Genomic DNA, 22,942 nt, shown 5'->3' with positions numbered 1-22,942 from the left:
CCCTTGGCAGGCAGGGGAGCGCCTTTCCCCGCGGGTGGGGAGGTCACCCCAGCGAGCGGCCCCGGGTCTCGGGCCGCAGGCAGCACCGGCGCGGAGAGGTGTCTGCTGCCCTGCAGCAGCTGAGAATTAGTGTGGGTGGCAGGGGTATGGCTTTGTATCCTCCTTGAGGTGGATCCTGGACGGGTCCCGATCTGAACCGTGGCTGCCTTCAAGCGTTTGTCCTGACGTTAATTTAGGCATCTACATCACGAGTGTTTAACTGGCTTGCTAGGGAGAGGCAGATGCTTTCATGGAGACTGATACAATATATGGAGGCACATGCACACTGTGCTTTGCCGTATTGCGATAGTGCAAGTCGATGGTGTCTGTTTCTGCTGAGGACCTACATCTTCCGTACAGCCAGTAACAGTTTAAAAAGCCTGCTTTGGTTGCCCATCACCACCAGTGCAGAGTCCTTCAAGTCTAGGAAGGTCAAGTTTTGATAAGCCGTGAAAATTACTGCTCCAGTGAGCTGTTATGACACCTTCCAAGCCATTAGTATGTATGTAAATATTGTTTTACTCTCTGAAGTACAGGTTTGATGAGTGTAGCTGCCAGTGCATGACTGCTTTTAAGGTCCCCTGAAGCTCCATATGGAAGATCCACATGAAATGATTAGCGCTTTTATATACAGGACTGGCCTGGCAGTCTGTAGCTTGTGAGATTAGTGGGAATCAGCTGTATTCAGTCAATCTAAACATACCAGAATCGGGCTCTTCCTTTGCGCGCTGCTTTGGGATTGACTTCCAGCACTGATATGCTTAATACTTGCTTTCATTATGAGATAAACTACGTAGAAGAATAACTGCTTGCAAATGGAGTCTTGAGGTTTTTCTTAATTATAGTTAAAAGTTTTTCAGTCTACCTCAGTTTTTAAACATGCAGTTAGATACCTCAAGGTCTTCAGCCACAGTTAATGGTAAGAGTCTTGTTTTTTGGATGGTCATCTGGAGTTATCTCAATGAGACCGTGTTTTCAGGGCATGCTGAGCTGAAAACTGTCTCTTCATAGCAACTGGAAGGCAGGATTCAAAGTCACCTTTGGTGATCCTCTGTAGAATGCAAAAGTTTGGGGATCCCTTCCTCTATTTGGTTTGTGGAGAAGTTAATGGATAAAAAGGCAATGCCACAGAAGCTCACAAGGTTGCATACCTATCTACCTACCTATGTGCCTTCATACTGTTTTTGAGATGTTTGGATTTGAACCTCAGCATGCCCAAGGTTACCCAGGAAAGGTCATGCCCCTTCACATGTGTTCCTGTATATTGTGCAAGATTCTCAGCAGAAGTGCTTTGATGACTGCTTGTGCAGTGAACATATATATGAACAAATCCTCCAAGACTGCAGATTGTGGAGGAAGCCTCAAGACTAAGAGACTCAGATGAACAGAGTGGATCTCACTCTGCAAGTCTAAACTGTGCTCCACACAAGCATGTGGAAAAGAGGAGGTCTACTGAATTTCTGCATTTGAGTTTATTTTATGCTGTGGAAGCCTGTTCCTCAGGCTGATGGTGGTGGTCCAGATTTCTTCTTCAGAAGTACCAAAACCAGTATGATTTGTGGCTACTTATGTGTGCTCATTTGACTCAGTAAGATATGGGGCAGTCAGTCACCTACTGTGTCCTGCCAGGGCAAAGTGTACAAGGCAACACAGAAAACACCATCGTGTCTTTGGAGAAATGTGGAATTCTGTCATATGATGGTGTGTTTATTCAGATGGTCTGCAGTTAGAAAACAATATGTGAAAAAGGAAAAAATTGCAGATACAAGGGAATGTGATACAAACACTGGGAAGGTCTGATGAAACTAAATCAGCCTTTTTGGAGTGGTTTGGAAGAGCTCAGGATTAGTGGATTCAAGAGCAAAACTTCCATTAATTTTAATGTGAATAGAGTCACCAGAGCAGTACGTACTCAGTATCTCTGGACGAGCTTGACTTAGTAAAGAAGTCTAACAGTGGTAATGGCAATAGTCTGGCTGGACACATACTTGTTCCTGGTTCTGCAGTCTGTGGTGTTTCACTCATTCACTGCCATTCATCTTTTAAAAATCTATTGATATTTATTTGCTTTGGATACTGCTCCCTGTGTGCAATTTAAATAACAAGTATGAAAAGTACTAACTTTGGTGACAAAATTGAGTATGGTTCCTGCTGCCCCTTTGGTTGTGGATATCATAGTACCTTCCCAAAATTTGCTTTGGGCCTTTGTGTGCATCAGTTATTGCTTTAGAGTAGGAAATAAAACTGACACTTATCGTCATTCTACTTCTGTTAATGATATCCAGTTCAAGCCATGGAAAGCTGCCGTCATGCCACTGAACTGACAACAACCCCCTTTTCTGGGGTCCGTCCCATCTTATTTAATCAGCATTGGTAAAGCTCTTGAAACAGCAGTGTGTGCACTTGAGCCACAGGAGTGCAGTGATCAAAAAGCAGTGGTTTCTCACAAAACTTTTTGCTCTGGATTGGAAGTGTCTGTGTGATTAATGCATAGAGGAGATGCTTGTCTGATCTACCTTTGAGTTCATGCATGTGGGATCAGGCATAGCTTAAAGCGTAGGCAAGAGCTGTACAGTCCAGTGCAAGTGTAGTGGGAGCTTCCTGGCTGAGCAGTGTGGGTGTCCTGCCCTGGGGGTGTGCAGAAGGCATCCCTTTGTCGCTGGATGCCTGGACATCCCAGGGCAGTGCTGAGCCTGCTGGGACCAGAGGCTGCGGTGAAGCACATGTGAGAGCAGAGTTCAGGCCCACAACACAGGACAGAGAAACGGTGTTGTTTGTTTGAAAGATTATAATTCACAACCTTAAAAATTGTAATGCCTGTAGTATAATATACTGTCTACTGTAGTTTGCTTGTGGGTGAAGATAAAGTTATTTAGTTAATTATGTTGTTTTAGTGCCGTGGGCAGAGTTGTTGTTGAGGTTAATGCGTTGGCTGTTGATGTAAATGATTTGTTTGTCCTCGCATCGGCATGTTCTGACCCTCACATCACTTTTGAGAAATTAAATTACAGATTTCTGTTTTTGTAACATAAAAGGCAAGATCTAGCAGTTTGGCAGATACTATGCCGGTTTTCTGAATAAATCAATCCAACCGAGCTTAATGTGTTACAAAAGGCTATAAATTGTGTATTGGGCTTTTCTTCTATTATGTGTATCATAGAATGGTTTAGGTTGGAGGGGACCTTTGCACTTTTGAGAAATTAAATTACAGATTTCTGTTTTTGTAACATAAAAGGCAAGATCTAGCAGTTTGGCAGATACTATGCCGGTTTTCTGAATAAATCAATCCAACCGAGCTTAATGTGTTACAAAAGGCTATAAATTGTGTATTGGGCTTTTCTTCTATTATGTGTATCATAGAATGGTTTAGGTTGGAGGGGACCTTTGGAACTTCCCAAGCTACCAGACATCCCCATTGCTCAGATAGAGTAAGCCTACAGCATCCATTACCTACTATAGAATCACAGAATCAATGAATATTTTGGGTTGGAAGGATCAAAGGTCATCTAGTCCAAACTCCCTGCAGTGAGCAGGAACATCTTCCACTAGATCAGGTTGCTCAAAGCTTCCTCCAGCCTGGCCTTGAACCCTTCCAGGGAGGGGGCATGCACAACTTCTCTGGGCAACCTGTTCCAGTGTCTCACCACCCTCACAATAAAAAATTTCTTCCTATTATCTAATCTAAATTTACCTTCTTTCAGTTTGAAAACCATTATTACCCCTTGTCCTATCACTACACACACTGATAAAGAGTCCCTACCCATCTTTCCTCTAGGCCCCCTTTAAGTCCTGGAAGGCTGCTCTAAGGTCTCCCCAGAGCTTTTTCTTCTCCAGGCTGAACAACCCCAGCTCTCTAAGGCTCCCTTCATTGGAGAGGTGTTCCAGCCCTCTGAACATTTTCATGACCCTCCTCTGGATTCACTTTAGCAGATCTTTCTTGGACTGGAGACTTGAGAGCTCGATGCAGTACTCTAGGTAGTCTCATGAAAGCAGAGTAACAGGGAGAATCATCTCCCTTGACCTGCTGGCCGTGCTTCTTGTGATGTAGCCTCGGATGCTTACAGTATCCTCACAGTCTGACTCGTACAAAAAAAATAGGCTGTCATCCTTGGTTCACTTTTGCCTTATAAATGAACCTGTAACATAACCAAAATTTATTGGGAGGTAAATTTTGGTTTCCAAACCTCATTACTAGATGGCAGTGCATTTTGGGTGACAATGAGCCCCTTGCAGAGGGAAGGCGCAGGGCATACACACCGCTAGGATGTGCTCCTGAGAGTTAAATTCAAGCTGCGAAGGGGTCGTTTGACTATTGATTTCAATGGGGACAGGACCCCTAAAAAGTTAATCAGAATAAATCCATGTGTTGTCTTTATCCTGGGCGTAAGATCATTGTAACGTCGTTCAGGAGCAATGGTCAGCTATTCCACACAAAGAAAGCCCACACAAGTACCCTCAACAGAAGAGTAAATATTGTTTCCCTTTTCAAAACTCACCCATGGACAGACTTCATATAGAACAGGACATCCTATATTTAGGGGCCAGTGAATGTTGACCTTCAAGATAACAAGGGAAGTTTTGGAGGTGTGTTTCTCTTACCCACTGGATGGATCTGTATTTAAGTGAAATCGGTTTTCCAGAGTCACAGAGCTCTCAGCCTTGGTGCAGGTGCCTCCAGAAGGCAGCACAGGCTAAAGGAAACCTCTCCTCTAGCAACGTTCTTGTTGAGAATAACAGCGTGTGCAGCTGGTAGTCCTAAGGGGACTTTAGTTTGCTCTGTTTTCTTTTGGAAATTACTGCTTTAAAGATAGACATTGTTTACTTTTTAAAATTTAAATATGAATACCATTGTGTTTGAATTTCTATCAGAACAGTGACGTGACCCCCATTATACCCTATATATTCTTAGGCAGCTGCTGGAGCAGTCATGTAAACGTATATGCAGTGCTTTGCAAAGGTCTGTGCTTGTATTTGTCTCGTTAGAGGTTTGATTTCTCATACCTGAAGATCCTGATGCCTGACTTTCATTCCCTAGCAGCTTGAACAGTTAGTTACTCCTGTGGAAACTAGAAGTAAAATACAACTAATATGAACGGAGAGTTCAGATTTGGTAGTACTGCAGTGTCCCAGTGCAGAAATAGGTGACTATACCAAGTATGGGCTAGTGGAAAAGCAAATTGTAGGCTTGTAAGAATAGGTTGTCACTTTTGTCCTTCCATTTCATGTGTGTTGGAGCCTGCTGGATTGTTCCCTTTCCCACAATAAAGGGTTTGGTGTTCCTTTTATTTGTTTATTTTTCTATTTATTTTTAAAGAAAGCATTTAACGTGTTTTCATGTTGAAGTAGACTAGTGAAAAAAACCCGGTAAAACACCAAACTTGAATTAAATGTTAGTAGGTAAGGCTCCAATATACATCATTCTAGTCCAGCTACAGCCTGTGTCAATGTTCAGCTGATGCACGGAATCAAACTTTACAATCTGTATGGGTTGTAAAGCAGGTATGCTTTATTCAGCTCTGCAGCTAAAATCTACTGAAGCCCCTACATCACAGCAGTTGTTTGCAGTGATGATGTTTCAGTATCTCCTATCAAGGCATGGTCAGTCTGGGGAGGTATGAATCTAGATAAAAAGGGATTGGTCCGTTAGTACGCTGCCTTTTCATTTTCACATCTTTCCAAAAGGCACAGAATGAGGAGTATCATTGGACTGCAGTGTTCTCTGCCAGTTTGGAGTGGATCTGTTTGGTGTTCCATCTCCTTTCCATCCTTTCTTCTACCCTCTGTTTTTACCATGAAACTAGTACGCACAGACCACAGCCATGAGTAGAATGCTATTGGGTACTTCCTACTGGTCTTCACCAGCAAGTGCTGTATTCTGTCCTCCATGAATGGCGATGATGCTACTGGCAGCGAGTGGCAGTCTTTTATATTGAAACATCTCGTGACATTTGCTGATCTTCCAAGACACTGTTCTGCAGTCCAGTAGACAAATAGACGCTTGGCTTTCATGATGTGCCGTTCAGTTTGTTTGTGTTGTTTAATGTTTCTTACTGAGTGGAACTACTTGGTTCAGTGTTGTGCTGTCTTCAGAAGCAACAGTATCAGTTGTGTCTTTGGTGGCCCCCAAAGGAGAATACATTACTGTTTGTGTTACATGTTATTTTCATAATATTGAAATATTTTGGTTTCCAAACTTTCAAAGGCTTTAGGACAGGTGTATTGCCACGGCATATCTCTCTTGTATAGTGGTTCATGCTTTCTATTCACAGTGAATTATTCTTCCTGTATTGCAGGCATGTTTGCTTTTCTCTGAGGAGCTGTTAAATACCAATACTTTAATAAAATGAAGCAAAACAGTCACCCAGCTGATTTTTATATTTTAGTCAAAAGCCAAGCTTTGGCACTGATTTTCTTGCTAGGTTTATAAAATTGTGCCTACAAAATACCAAGAAGTTGCTCATGAATACTGTATTTCTATGTCTCTTAGCAGTTACGTAGCTCAGCCCTCTACCACCCTTCTGCTAGAAAATTCTCATGAGGAATTAATGGAAGGAGACAGTAAGTTAAATGACTGAAGGGTCAGTTCAAGTTTTTATGTTCTCTTTTCTGATTTATAATCATTTTGCATAAGCGATGCTTACTTCACTGTGTAGTATGGTATAAGCGTGAGTTCAATGTCTTTTTATGCATTTCATCTCACAGTATGTTTGAAATAGTATATGTTGAAGATTTCTCTATGATAAGATGGAGTTTAATTTTGTATTTCTCGTCAAGTTTTCTCATTTGTATTTCTGTGTCAAGTTGTGTGCAGCATATTTACACTTGCTCCCTTATGTGATATCTATTGTATGGCTTTTGAGTCTCTTCCATTTTTTCTCTTTAACTGCTCTTAAAGTCACATACAGTAAGAAAGTGAAGATGACATTTTTCCAAGTGATGATAGGTAGTGCTAGAAGTACTTTTATGATTTATGTACATGACGACACCAGTGCAGAAATTGGTTCTGATGTGGTATTAGCTGTTATAAGAGAATTTAAGGAGTGTCTCAGTACCACTTGCATTTAAGTGCTTTCTAATGATGTATTTTTAAAAAGAACTGAAATAGTACAAGCAACCACAAGCTGGCTGCAGTTCAGCTGCTGACTGTTGGCACTGCTGATGGAATTTTTACCAAAGAGTAAGAGCTATTCACACACAGAAATGTGAGGCATACACAGGACACGAGCTGGTTTTCTGTGAGCTTTGGTCTTATAAAGATTTGCAGTTATACCATTGAGCATTAAGTAGAAAGGTTATCTTGAGAAAATGCATGAGCCTCATGCGTAATCATTCCACTGCAGTTCCTAGCAGCCACAGATACTTTTCTGTCATTAAATCCATTTTTCAAACTTCATTGACACTTATATATCATCTTCTTTTCATATGAAATTTAATGACCCTGTTAACAGTGTTAAACCCTTCATTTTCCCAAGTGTCACATATGTGAAGAGATCCAAAATGTTGATGAGACTTAGCTTAGTATGTGTTTTCAGATGACTTCAACAATTTGAACAGATGGTCAAAATATTTTTGTTGAAGAGCTACTTAATTCATCATCTTAGTCAAGGGGAAACCTTGTGAATAAATAAGAGTAAGGTCAAGACTGTTTTTCAAAGTATTTTGAAGCTTTTTTCTCCCTAAAGTGGATAGAAGTTATGCATCCATGATCTTCAAGTCTAAGCTTGTACTGTTTCTTAGAACTTAAAAACTCTGCAAGAGGAGTCCTCATCTTCACTGAGTTCCCTGGGTTCTGTCAGCGTTACTAAGGACTGCAGTGGACACCTTCAGTAGGTATACACGTTTAATTACAGAAGCTGAATAATTTCATAGTAGACTGGCATGATTCTTGTAGAGTTTGCCTTTGTTGCCCATGATACAGGATTTATTCTAAGGAAAACACTGAAATCGGTGCAGACACTTCCATCATCAGGGTTTTGTCCCAGGCCTGTATTATCATCTTGCATTTGAACTGGGAAATACAGCAGTTCATTATAGTAGCAAGGTTTGGGGATCTGTTTGCTTTTTTTCACTGGCACCATGCCTGTCATGCAGATTCTAAGTTACCAGAGCAGCGACACAGCCAGGCGCTGAGATGCGTGGTGTGTTTGTTGCAGCTTAAGAGCTCAGTGACTATTTCTGGAACATTTTAGTTATACGCTGAAGTAATTATTTCAGCATTTTGAGATTGAGGTGCTGTATCTTCTGTGGGAGCCATAACATGTTCCACACTGGAACTAGCAGAGACCCTCGAAGCTTTGGGAGGCTGATTCTCCTAGCTCTGTCGAGATACTGTAGAACAGTTCTGATACTTTACCAAACCAAATTTCTCTACACGTGGAGGAATGAGTTTTCTAAAAAGCAGTAGACCATCTCTGCTTCAAAACACTTTGTTATTAAAATTACATAATTACCTAATGAGCTAAGTATGGGTGGTTTTCTTTTTCAATACGAACTTTTCTAGGTGCTGTGTTTATGCCAAGAGGTACTTAATACAAGGCATCTTTTTAATTTGTAATCATTAAATAACAGTAATGCAGTAAAATAAACCTGCTGTTTCCTGTTGCTTCCTGTTTGTATTTTGCACTTGACCCTTGAGGCCACCTTTCTCTATGTATCATCAGTTTCACTAGATTTTCATAATTCATTTCACTTTGGCATTTATATGTTCTTATGGTTTCCTTTAGCTATTACTCTGTTCTGCATTATCATAGTGTTCAGATGCTTGTGTAGGTGCTTTGGGGTTCCTTCTCTAGAGGAGAATTTTTGAGTTGCCCAAAACCATTTTTTTGATCTTTGGAAAACATTAAAACACTTGTTTTCACACACTACTTCTTCTCCTATGCCGATAATCTGTACATCACCAAAATTCCACTCACCTCCTAAATTTGGAAGTAAATATTATTCAGTTCTCTTTTGTAGGACTATCTGCCTGGCTGAATTTCATTTATTATATTTTTGATGAATAATTAAATTCAGATCTAACCTTCCCTCAAATCTTAACATAATACAAAGCAGATACATACATATAATACAGAAACATACCTCTAGGTACAAATACAAACATTATCATTTCCTTCCAGCTGTCTTCTGTTTTCTCACAGAGCTCGCTTGAGCACAGGAAGAAATACTCCTAGTGATGTTTGATATAGTACAGTCACTGTAAATAAGCCTTTTTCCAGTAGTGTTACCGAAATCCTGTATGGCCATCACATGGTGGATGGTAGCTGATTATTGAGAAAATACTCCTCTGTAGGAGCAGCCTAAGAGATTTCATTTAGGTGTTTCTTCACGTTCTCCGTAACAGTTGCCATTTCTGGAATCACAGAATCATTTTGGTTGGAAGAGACCTGTAAGATCATCGAGTCCAACTGTTCACCCTGCACTGCCAGGGTCCCTAAACCAAGTCCTTCAGCACCACATCTACACGTCTTTTAAATACTTCTAGGGATTGGGGACTCCAGCACCCGCCCTGGGAGCCAGTTCCAATGCTTTACAACCCTTTCTGTAAAGAAAGTTTTCCCAATATCCAACCTAAACCTCCCCTGGCACAACTTCAGGCAGTTTCCTCTTGTCTTACCACTTGTTAGGTGGGAGAAGAGACTGATCCCCACCTCGCTACAACCTCCTTTGAGGTAGTTGTAGAGAGTGATGAGGTCTCCCCTCAGCCTCCTTTTCTCCAGGCTAAATAAACCCAATTCCATTAGCTGCTTCTCACAGAATGTGTTCTCTAGACCCTTCACCTGCTCTGTTTCCCTTCTTTGGAAATGCTGCAGTGCTTCAATGCCCTTCTTGTAGTGAGGGGCCCAGAACTGAACACCAGCCTCACCAGTGCCGAGTACAGGGGGACAATCACTGCCCTCCTGCTGGCCACACTACTGCTGATACAAGCCAGGATGCCCTTTGCCATCTTGGCCACCTGGGCACACTGCTGGATCATATTCAGCCAGCTGTCAACCCACACCCCCAGGTCTTTTTCCACCAGGCAGTGTTCCAGCCACTCTTCCCCAAACCTGTAATGCTGCAGGGGGTCGATGTGACACAAGTGGTGGACCCAGCACTTGGCCTTGTGAACCTCATACCACGGGCCTCAGCCCATCAATCCAGCCTGTCCAGATCCCTCTGTAGAGCCTCCCTACCCTCCAGCAGATCGACACACCCACCTAACTTGGTTTTGGTATACCTGCCTAATATTGGTATAAGGAATAACCTTCTGCAACAGATTTTAACGTATCAGCCAAGTAGGAGTAGGTATCTTTCTCTCCTGAATAACCTAGGCAGGCATTGTAAGACTTAAAGTTTTGTAACTTTAAGACTTACAAGTCTTGAATACTGAGGCTTAAGTGAACTTCAGCATACCAGCTAATTTTAGAAGAGCCAATGTTTATTATGTACAGGGAATATAGTTCTGTAAATTTAGATATACACTAGGAAAGCACATTGCGAATTTATTGATTTGGCAGATCCAAAATATATGCAGTTCAAGCAGCGGTCCTGCCATAAAAAAAGACCCAAATTGTAAATACAGGTACGCCTGCTGCTGCACTTACATTGCACTTACCCCTGTGAGGAATCCAGTACCTGTCAGCCTGTGAAATGGCTTGTCTGCATCTCACCCATTATGACTAATCCTTGCAGAGAATGGGCCAGTAAAACTTAATAGCAGCAGTGGTTTCCTGTCTCATTTCTGTAGGGACTTTCTCTTTAAGATTTTTTTCTTAAACAGGACAAGTTGTTTCAGAAAGTGGGCAAAAAAAAGGCTATACCTTACCTTGTTGATCATGGAGAAATTTGTACCTTAGGAAGACTTCATGGGCATGGAACCTATATTCAAATTTGGAAAGAATATTCCCTAAGAAAGGTAAAGGTATTGTCATTTTTGTTTTGATAAAAATAGTAATTCTTAATAATTAGCTTGCTAAGTTAAGGCTTATTTTGATGAATGTTTTGTTTTCTTATTCATATTGGTGAACTCGGTGAGTTAAATAGGCCTGTATGACTACAGTTGATACACAAAAGTAATTTCAGGAATCCGTCTTCATGCTGTACTAATTTCTAACCTTTAAATACCCTTTAAATAAAGTTGAAATAAACGAGCTAAATTAAAGGGAGTTTTTCCTTTGGCTGTGAATTAATTTGGTTATTTTCCAACATTTGTTAAAATCACATTCAAAGCAGAGAGTTACGTAGTCCTTGTGGACTGTGTGACTGAGGTGGAAAACCTGTCTGCTGTTTAGACAATGTTATGCTTCCTTAAACTACATTTTCAACCTCAGTAACGTGAATGGCTTTTGTTCTTTTTTTTTCCAGGGAGAAGAGGATCCAGGACATTTCTTCTTTTCTGCTGAAAAAATTGCTGAAAAACTACTGAATAATTATTTGTGTCTCAAAATAAACAGTTTGCTACCTGCTTTCTTGTGCAGTCCTTTTAGTACCCAAGATGAATGAGGCATGTATGTATGATTGCTTACACATATGTGGCACAATGTAAGGAGAGCAGTATGATACGCAATATCATACTGGCATCTATTGCTGAGTTCAAGGACTTTCTAATTTATCTTAGCTGTTAGAAACTTGTGTTCTGGCATCTGATAGGCAGGGAGATTCAGAGATTCTACCTAAACACTGAATTTCTCCATCGAGTAGAGTGGAGAGGACTGTACAAGGAGTGCTCTAGAGAACTTGACTGGAATGCCAGCTTTTCTTCATGGGCAGGTTGGGCACCAGCATGAAGGTGATCTAGCGGCCCTCTTCAGGAGGGCAGAAGGCCACTTGCTAGGAAGCACTAGCCCCAGGGTGAGTCTGTAGTATATTTAACTCAGTATACTTACCTGATACTCAACTTGGATCTCCAGCGTGAGGGTTTAGGCACTTATGCAGCAGCTGGGAGGTCCAGCCTGTTCAGCAGCACCTAAGCACCACTTCTGCTGCCTACACCCAATGTAGGGCCACGGTGGTCAGGCAGAATGTTTGCTTCTAGATCCTCAAAGATTTTTTTGCGCAAGAGGCATACTTAACTTTGTCTTGGTGTAGCAAGCACAAGAGTTTTCCTCTCTTTTCATTTTTGAGTTATATTTTCTGAAAACTGGGTTTCTTTTTTTCTGTTTGCTGTTAGAAAATTGTGCTGGTCTTTCTGCATTGCTGAAGTACGTCACTAGAGTGCTGAAATCATGCAGTTCAGTTGGAAGACTAATCAGGTGTGATTATTTTCTTTTTTCCAGAGAAAATTCTAAAAGCTGGAGGTCCCAAGAGACATACACCATTTATTTTTATGGTTTATGTTTTGCTTTGGGTGAATATACTTTATTTCACTGGGAATACAGTAGGTATGAAAAGTCATTTGCCTTTTTATATGGGGGCATGTACTACTTATTACTAATAGTTTCCTTTATGGTCTACCAAAAGCATTGTAAATGTGTTGTCCATTTTTATTTAAATAACTTTTGCTCATAATAATATTTTAGAAGCTTGAAATTGATCCCCCTACAGCATCAGTTCTTCTAAGAGAGATGCACATGCCAAATTTTATGCAGTGTGAGTAATCTTATTTGCTTCAGAAGAACTGCCCAATGCATGAAGTAACTTAAGTCTTTGTAGGAGCAGGTCTGATTTTTTGCAGTGTTAAAGAGATTGGAAGTGTTACCTTTATTCTGAAGGGACAAGCAAGTGCTTGCATTAGATGCACTTTCCCAGAAAGATTTGTAAAAACTTAACTTTGCAAAGGTAATGGAGAGTGACACGTAGCTACCAGCTTCACCATGTCTTTTTGACAGTGTCACTTCTTTGTACCATACACCAGCTCTTTATTCTGCAGGTTTTTTTCTTAAATAGATAGACAAATACACATGCATGGATGTGCACGCAGACACACACAACCTCCTTGGTGAGCTGTGCTGTTGGTATCTTTTCCTTCGATCGAGACGCAGTACTGAGGCCTGGGCTCTAGCCACTTGTATGGCAATGACAGCCTTTAAGCCATATTTTCCTAATGTGTTCCTAGTGCATCTGGACATTGCATTCATTCTTGGGAATGGCCATTTCTAAAAAGTGAAAAAAATTACTCTTGCATGAATCACCCATTCTTGCTGGACATGACCTAAAGAAAAAAGAAGTTTACCTTGAGGACAATCAAGCATTGGAGCAGGTTGCACAGGCAGCTTATGTAGTCTCTGTCTTTGGAGGTTTTCAAACTGACAAAGCCCTAATAAAGGTGCTCTGCGCTCAGTCCTGACCATGCAGGATGTGGGACTTGATAACTTCTAATGTCCTCTCGAGCATTTCCGTGGTTCTGCATGGGAGTGTAACTTCAGGGCATGGTTTAGAACAGCGGTTATCAGATATTTCCATTGGTAGCTCCATTTCCAGATCTGACATTTATTTTTGCAGTGGGAAGTTTCACAGGCGTTCCAACCCCAAACCTCAGCACCCCATCCCCTTGCTTGAGTATCTTCCGGTTGAAATTAAGCAGTTTTATTTATCTAACATATTTTCACCTTAGCTCTTGCAGCCTGCCAAACAGTGTTTAATGCCATTTCTTGAAGAGAGCAGTTGAATGTCTACTAAAGTATATGGAGGTTAGGGAATCACTGAAGGAAGGTGGCTGGCCTTGGAAGGAAGTACTTGCAGGAAGCGCACAAGCATTTCTTGGAGCTTTTACTAACAGGCAGCAGACTGAGCAGCTTCTAGCTTCCACACTTTGCCTTCACTCCTTCTTTCCATAGTGTTTTGAGCACAGCACCTCCATGTTTCTCCCTACCTTGGCTGTCTTGTTGCAACCATGTACTCTCTTTCATTCCCCTAAAGTATTGCTCTTTGTACCAGAATACTTCCTGCAAGTAATTTTTCTTCATTTAAGTAATACTTAAACTGATGGGATGAGATGGTACAGAGTGAAGCAGGTGAAAAAACTTCTCTGCCAAGGGATTTTAATTTTTCAAGTGGCATAACCCAACCAATTGTAATACGGAACTGACTAATTCTGCATTGATTATTTCTTTTTTTTTGCACGTCCAAAAAATAAAGTGAGATGTCTCTCATACCTTACCCATGAGACTGCTTTTATGGACTTCTAGAAGGTGCTTGTGTGCACAGTGAGCAGGAAAAAATGTATTTCTGTACAACTGTTGAAAATATCTGATATAGTGCCTGATATATCAGAAAATATCTGATATAGCTCCTGTGATCATCTAGTAGTATGAAAAAAGGGAAGCTAAGCTTCCTAGTATGCATCTTTATACTCAAATTAGTGTAAGATCAAGTATCATATACTTTATCATATATTTACCTCAAGGACTTTTTTTCCAGTGTAGTAATCATTTTGGCACAGCATTAGCGCAGGGTTACTCGGTCTCTTAAAAACTATTCAAAAAGAACACTTTCTGCGAATGTAGGTAAATTTACTGAAGACAGGATTTGTTCTTAGGTATTCCTAGTGATTTTTTTCTGAAACTGTGTTGAACTTCATATTCCAGCATGCAGTTAGCACACCTGTGTAAGTGGACCTAAGGGCACACCTTCAGGCTTCAAACTTCCTGAGATTTTCCTCTGATCATCAGAACTAAAAATCTTGCAGTGAGCCCATTATATTTGATGCAGAAAGTTGAGTTTAGTGTTCCGGTCACCAATGACAATGGCAGGTTAGTAATCTTACTTTTGGGTTTTTTTTTTCCTTTGATATGGATGCACATGTGTGCAAATCACAGATACCGATCCATCCTGAGCCACCTTTCCATTACTGTGTGGAACTGGCAAAAGATCATTGCGGAGATTATGACCTTGCTCACTGGGGTGGTTTTTGACAGGAGTTTCTGTCTCCTGGGCTTGCAAGAATGTAGCTATTGAAGGGAGTGGAGGGAGGTTATATTTATGGGATTAAACCTAGACAACATTGAGAAGATGACCACTCTGCTCAGCTGTAATAACCTCCCCTAAGCTTTTAAAGAATTTTTCCTTACAGCATCTTACTCTATGTTCTTTTCTTACACAACTGGACAGTTACACTATTGCAATTAAACTCCGGAATCTTGGGGAAAAGCTGCATTTAATGGTGGCTGGAGTGATTATATGAAAAAGAAACTTCCTAAATTGCTCAACAATTTTCTTGGTGAAATAAGAATATGGGTAGAAACTTCCTGTATTTATGAATATAAAGCTAAAAGCAAATACATTCTTTTTATATTGTATGATCCAATGTCAGAGCTATGATTTTAACACTTTTACAGCCTTTTTTTTTAATGCTGCTTATATTATTAGGAGAACACTGTAAAATAAAAAAATCACATCTGCTCTGCCTTCTTGAAACTGTGCATTAAGTAGGGCCCTTGCAGCTAGAGTGAGCTGTATGTGTGAGATCAATTTGTTACTCCCTCATCCTCATCAGATCTGTATGTTGGGATTCAGCTATATGTTAATGCCATCTTTCATAACAAGTTCAGTTATTGACATGGTGCTTTTATTTTTTACTTATTCTTGATTGGCACAGATTGTAGTAGAGGAGAAATGAATCCGTACTCTACTATGATGGGATCCAACACCTTCATGGTGTTAAATGCCAGGTTACATGAAAGGTAAAATGCTGGGATCACCTAAGAAGAAGCATTCATAAAAGCCAACTCAAACCTACTGGCAACCTTGCTTGGTGATCATCTTCTTGTGAATGGAGACAGGTTCCTCCAGGCAATACCTAAATTAATCTTTTGCTTTGAATCATTGTCTAGAAGGCTCTTCCTCTCTTCTCCATTGTCTGGACTATTTTCCAGATGAATGAGCCGATGCTATGCTTTGTGAGTTAAGTCCTATTCTGAGAAGGTTAAGCTGAATTCCGCTGTAGAGTACCTTTACCAGAATTAGTAGCATTCACTGATGGTTGAATATGGCTCAAACACATTAGAAGATACAGTTTGAATAAAATTGCGTTGTAACCCCACTGAAGTGCCCCCACTTCAGTCAGTTATAAGAAATCCCACTGACTTCTCTGAGGATAGGGTTTCATCTGAAGGGTCTGGGGATTTACATGGCGTATAATGAAAGTCATGTCAATTTAACAAATACACAAAGAAAATACTAGACTAGCATCAGTAAATAACAAAACATTGAATAGGAATGGACACCATGCTCAGCTATCCCAATAAATTAGACATCTCCCACAACTTATCAAGCAGGGGGAGCAGCTTCAAAAACGTCTAACAGAAGAAAAGCAAACAAACTCCTGTAAAATGATATTTGCTTTCTTTACTGGGCTGGGCAGCTCCATTGTTAAAGTAGCCTCTAATGAAGCTGCTGGGTCCAAACCAAAGTTGTGAAGCTCTTCACCGTTTTTTCACTGAAGCAGTGACAACGGACAGAGTGCAGAGTTAGTCTGTAAGTGATCTGTCCAACATAAATGTAAATGTTGAGACATTTAATTTGTTTCCTTTTTTAATCTATAGCATAAATGCATGTTTGATTTATATATATATACAGTTTTGACAGAAGTCACTTTAACTTTCAGGTCTCAGTGAAGAGAACTGTTTACAGTTTGTTTGGTAGTAGCAACTGATGTATGAACCCAGAAATAATCCTTATGGGTGATCTGTATGAATACGTGTTGCTGTGTATGCTGTTCGCAAGTGTTCACAGTGCTGATACTCAGGAGAAATGAACCCATGTATGTCACAGGAAACTAGGTTTCATATTGGCAGGTTCTACTGAGCTTAGGGACACCCGTTAAAATATTTCTGCTTATGAGAAACATACCGTGCTTCCTTGCCTTTTTTTTCCCATATGAACATTTTGACATAGGAATCTACTTTGTCTCCTGGGAAATAACACAGTGAATCTTTAATAGTAGGAGTTGTAATTTTTTTATATGCATCCCTTCATGGGATTACTGAATTCAAGAGAGTCAGTAAGCATTTTCATGTAACACATGGCTGTAAATACACAAAAAATAGTGTGACAGGGTTGTGCTTTAAGATCTCCTCTGAGGTTGAAGTTAGATAACTTTAAAATAGTCTTCAAAAGCAATTTTAAAGAATTTTCAGGGCTTTCTCATTTGCCATGCTGTCTTAGGTAGCATAATCTATTTTAGCATCTCTGTTTGAATTGGTTGTATTTTTAGAAAAAAATCCTCACTGAATTACTTTTCAAAACAAAACAATTTTTATGCAGTCCTCAATGCAGATCTGTGTAGGTCACAGGAGAAGTTTGCACCTCAACGTTTTTCCAAAGAACTAGTAAATGCTTTTGATTTGCTTGCATGTGAGTAGTGGGTCAAATAAGGAGTCCTCTGTAAAGCCAAAGAATTAGGTATTTTTGCCTGCCTGATTTTAATATCTTATTTATTGTTGTCAAACAACATAATATTTTATTATTTCTCTTCATGATTTGCATTATTAAGAGAACAGTACCACCACTCTCTTGCAGTGTGCTGTTCTCAGTCTGGACTGTAGACTGTGTTCAGAACTGGAGCGAGCTTGGAGTTCTTGAGCTATTCTCAATTCAAGAGAACATGCCTTCTTCCTGTGGGTCTCATTTTAGGAAGTTTTTTAAAGCTATACCAGAACACTCTAAAATATGTTCCCTTTGTTCTGCCTGCCAAAACATGAAAATATGGTCTTCCTTTTTCTTTGAAGAGGGTGTTTTGATAATCGTCACTGTTCTTTGAAGAATTAATGCTATTCTAGCTTTCACAAGTTTTTCTATCTTCCTTTCATGTATTGCTAAAAAAAATATAATTGTATAAGAATATAACTTATCTACTGGGTCAAGACAGAAGTCTTTTTACTCCAACATCCTGTCTCTGGTGATGGCAAAAAGCAAATGCTTAGGGAAGAGTGTTAAAATAGGCAAATGTATGGTGTTACTTCCTTTGCTGAACCCTTCCACCCTTCAGCAGCCTGGGGCTTAAACATGTCCAAAAAGAAAAATTGCATCACTCTCTGTGTTTTAATAACCCTTGCTATACTTTTTCTTCTATTACTTTGTCTGATTGCTTTCTTGATCCACAGGACTTGTTTCTTTCATAACACTGTATGACAGCGAGTCCCACCGTTTAATTGCACATTGTGTAAAACACAGCATTGCAATTGCAGATGTAGAATTACATTTTCTTAGTGATAAATACAGTTAACATGCCAGATTCAGTCTGTTGTGGTCAGTGACACTTTAACTGAAGTGTTATCTGGGGAGGATGCAGTTGACTAAATGCTTGTATGTCTTTAAGTTTCAATGTTTTCTACCGTATCCAGTAAGTAGACTTTGTCATAAGGATTAAAAATATTGCCTTCAGCTACATCTAACTTTTTTCTATTTAGAAGAATATTTAGCAGGGATGAACCTTAAAATTCACCTAAATGAGCCTTTCAGCATTTGCACGTAACATCCTCGGCTACTGTATAGTGGATATCAGGTCTTTTAGCTTTACAAAGTTCAGGTCACAGTTGCTTAGAATATTGTTCTCAGACAAAATACATATTTCTTGCTGACATTTCTAGCTCGGGTTCATTCTAAAATTTCAAGGTAAATAGTTTTGCCTGGGGGGTTGTGGAGATGTGCGCAGGCTGAGCTGTCTAATAGACATGGAGCGCTTAACAGTCATGTAAAGATACAGTAAAATAAAATCGATATAATTTGAAATGTTTATTTTCCAGAGCTCCTTTTGTAGGTTAAATGCACAGCAGTGACTTTTCTCTCTGTTATACAGAGGAGCCAATATACTGTTACACACCACACAACTTCACCCGCGATCAAGCCTTGTATGCCAGAGGATATTGTTGGACAGAATTAAAAGATGCCTTGCCAGGAGTTGATGCCAGCCACTGGCCCTCCTTGTTTGAGCATAAGTTCCTACCTTATGCACTGCTGGCTTTTGCTGGGATAATGTACATTCCAGCTCTGGGCTGGGAGTTTCTCGCCTCCACCCGTCTGACTTCAGAGCTTAATTTTTTGCTTCAGGAGATTGATAACTGCTACCACCGTGCAGCTGAAGGGCGGGCACCGAAAATAGAGAAACAGATTCAGTCCAAAGGCCCAGGGATCACCGAGAGAGAGAAGAGAGAAATCATTGAGAATGCAGAGAAGGAAAAAAGCCCCGAACAGAACTTGTTTGAGAAATACCTGGAAAGAAGAGGACGAAGTAACTTTCTAGCTAAGCTTTATCTTGCGAGACATTTGTTCATCATTTTTTTAAGCATCATACCAATTACATACTTATCCACCTACTATGCTACGCAGAAGCAAAATGAATTTACATGTGCGCTAGGAGAGCCTCCAGACAAAACGAGCAGCTCCAAATCGCACATCAGAGTGAACTGTAAACTGCCATCTGTCCAGCTCCAGCGGATTATTGCTGGTGTAGATATCGTTCTCCTCTGCTTCATGAACCTGATAATCCTCATCAACTTAATTCATCTCTTCATATTTCGCAAGTCTAACTTCATATTTGATAAACTGAACAAAGTTGGAATAAAGACGAAGAAACAGTGGCAGAAGTCCCAGTTTTGTGATATCAATATTTTGGCCATGTTTTGTAATGAAAATCGGGACCACATAAAATCATTGAACCGACTGGATTTTATTACAAATGAAAGCGATCTGATGTATGACAATGTGGTACGCCAGCTACTTGCAGCGTTGGCCCAGTCCAATCATGATGCCACTCCAACCATGCGTGATTCAGGGATCCAAACAATAGACCCAAGCGTTGATCCAGCAGACATTGATGCTAATGAGCAGCTCATCATTAAGAGACCAAGGAAGAAGATGAAATGGATCCCAACTACCAATCCCCTTCCCCAGCCATTCAAGGAACAGTTAGCCATTATGAAGGTTGAAAACCACAAACCTGAAAAACCGAAGCCTGTGCGGAGAAAAACAGCAACGGACAGCCTTATAGCTCCTTTGTTGGAGTCCGCTGCAAAGACCTCACAGCAATCATCCACTCATAAAACTGAGCCAAACGCCATCCCAAGCACAAGCACTGAGAAGAAACACACACGACACTTCTCCTTGGATGTTCATCCGTATATACTTAGTAGCAAAAAACCCAAGCCAGAGATTCAAGCCATCCCTTCCATGCCTACGTCAAAAAGCCAAGAGGGTGGATTTTTAAACCAGGAAGAGAATGTCGTAGTACACGTTACCTCCTCTCTCAAAGGTACAGTATGCCACAATGCTCCTGCCACCTCCAAAGAGCATAATTTGCATAGTGATCTTCAGGAACTCAAAGCTTGCCTGAACTGTTTGACTACCTTCCTAGATTTTGGGATAGCTAGTAATCTTAGGGCTTGCAGGTCTCAGAAAGAGAGGTTCTCTTGCTTTGTCAGTTATATGGAGGATAATGGTTGTTACAGGTAGAGCTGTACAAAACAGCCTGCAGGCTGTTGGTGCAGGTAATTTTTCAAATGTAAGCAGATTTTCACAATTACAAATGTGGCCGTGCCTTGCCAAGGAAATGAGAGTTTGGATTCCATGATACACTTCCTGCACCACCAGCACCTGGCAAATGTCAAACCTGCCTTGTTTTCAAGTTGTATGGAAACGGCCATGGTAGATGACCAGTACTCTGATCAGTAATAGCCACTTAGGAGTATGTGATAAACTGTGCTGAAAAAATTCTCCTTCATTGCCAATTCTTAGGGCTTCACATGTGTTGTCACCTAAGAAATTACAACTCAGACCATTGATACTGTGCTTCATGCAAGAGATGTTTCAAATTGCCCTTTGTCTCATGTGGACCAGAGGATAGATGGTCTGAAGCGTGGGTGCTCTTCAGGGATTCAGGAATTCTGGCATTCCCTTCCCATGTGGCCTCACAGGAGATGCTCTTTCTGTGCCTCCATTTCCTGTGTGTGCCTTGGAAATCCTGTCCGTTTCTTACCTCAAAGGAGTGTTTCAAATGTATCCATAATTGTTAGGTGCCAGAGTGACGGGGAAAGCCATGTGAGCATTAAGAAAAGTGATAGAACAGTAGATGAACTGATAGACAGAGAGATATCTTCTTGTTTATTTTTGTAAGCTGCTGACATAAGAAAGAAGCACTATGCAGTTGAAGTTACAGAAAGATCTGTACGTACTTAAAGCAATGGCTCTCATCTCATTACAAGCTAAGACCTCCCTCTGGGCTTCGACAGACTGACAGCTACCGTCACCCCACTGCCCAGCAAAGAAGTGATTTGAGGTATAAAAGTTTCTGTCACTTCCAAACCCGTATGCTCCTTAGAGCCCTCCAACTCCCCAGTGTGCATGTGAGCTGTTCTACAGCACTCCTTATCCAGTCACCTGCTCTGATTTCAGCTCCTCAGAACTACTGGGGTTTTCTGCTCTCAGTTACCTTCATCTCAATTAGTGCTTGAATGTTGCAAGACAAAACAATAATTACTGTAGTTTGGGGGGCTCTGGAACTCCCCATTCCCATTTAAAATTTTCGGCTTTGCTTTTGAGTTAGACCTACATTGCAGTCCATCAGGTAAGATAGACTTATAATTTCTGGAAAGAGACATCAGTTAATGTTAAATTGTTGAGTTCTCTCTAAAGACAAGTGGCTTACAATGTGTAACCACTAGTTTTTCCCCTGGAAAATATCAGTGCTTTTTGTAATCCATACGGTGGATTTCAGCAGTCACGAAGTTTGTCAAAACGTGAAATCGTAACGTGTATGAAACGCCTGCCAGACTGTGGAGGAGAATAAAAGATACTTTTCAGTTGTTTTTTGTTCACTTTCCAAAAACACCATTCACGTAAGGAAGCATGAGCATGCGTAAAAAAGAGCAAGATTTACAAAACCCATTTGTTGTTTGTCCTATTCCCCTGAGCTTACAACCCTGACGTTTTGAAACAGTCCTGTTGGATTTCTCAAAGGGCCCCAAGAAAATTCACTGAAACCAGTGGCAAAACTGCCAATGAATTTATTGGTTCAGGACACTCCTCTGTGATGGGCTGGAAGGGTGAAAGTCCGCCTGTCTTTTAACTGGCTGGTTTGTTTTCTTTTAGAGACCCCTCATCCTGCAAAAGAGATCCTGTACTCATCTGAGACATGCAGAACTGTGCCTGCTGCTGGGGCTTTTGTCACATGTAACCACAACCACATAGCCACAACCACTGCTGCAACAAGTATAACTTTGAACCAAGTCAAGCCAGAGCCAACACCTGCACTGAACTGCAACCCAGCCCACCCTTTGCTGCACATCAACACGCTGTACGAGGATCATGAGGAGGAAGTGTCAAACATGATAGACAACTGTATTCACTCACCAACCGACGCCGGGGAGATTCTCTCCATCCCCACCCCAAAGCAGATACGGCTGGCAACATTTGATGAACCAATGGCGATCGTGAGCTCGGTGGAGTACTGAAGATCCCGAGCTGGATAGCTGTGCGCTCGTGGCCGGGCCCAAGACCGCTGCAGTGCAGACCGTGGTCTCCCCCCAGCGATGCAATTCACTGCATGAGCATGGAGAGTTTTCACACAGACTATAGCTTCCAGTAATAACACCAAACAGTTTTTCAGGATCGCATCATGAGCACTGTCAGTCATCTGCAAAATATAATAAAGAAAATCTGGTGGAAATAAACCTTTAACACCAAGAGAACCATTAGCTCTAGCTCTGAACTGTAGCTTCCTGATTTAAACGGGGTTAGCACAAATTATGAAGAGTCTGATGGCATGCCATAGTAATTTTAGCAAGTCTTTAAATCCTTTGCATTCAGAATCACTGATTACAGTTAAACAACATGGAGGTGAGGTATACTTTTTTAATGGCAGCAGTTAAATAAGAGGTTTTTTCTAAGCAGAGAGGATTTTTTTTTCAATTCAAGATTATGAAAAAGTTATATGCAAGCAAAACTTTTGTTTGTTTGTTTCTTTAGCTCACTAATGTTGGGCTTGATG

General features: G+C 40.7%; 1 protein-coding gene across 1 annotated transcript; it reads left to right on the top strand.

Moving 5' to 3' along the window:
* Nucleotides 1–18,757: 18,757 nt before the first annotated feature.
* Nucleotides 18,758–22,406, top strand: PANX2 (pannexin 2; the record flags this gene model as incomplete). The annotated part of the gene is made up of 2 exons (XM_010142820.1): nucleotides 18,758–20,209; nucleotides 22,045–22,406. Coding segments are annotated over 2 exons (1,814 nt in total), but the record flags the coding sequence as incomplete, so codon positions are not given.
* Nucleotides 22,407–22,942: the final 536 nt, after the last annotated feature.

Source organism: Buceros rhinoceros, unplaced genomic scaffold (assembly GCF_000710305.1).
Source record: "Buceros rhinoceros silvestris isolate BGI_N320 unplaced genomic scaffold, ASM71030v1 scaffold14249, whole genome shotgun sequence".
NCBI classification, from domain to species: domain Eukaryota; kingdom Metazoa; phylum Chordata; class Aves; order Bucerotiformes; family Bucerotidae; genus Buceros; species Buceros rhinoceros.
Note: the sequence above shows the minus strand (reverse complement) of the source record. Positions and strands in the feature narration are given on the sequence as shown.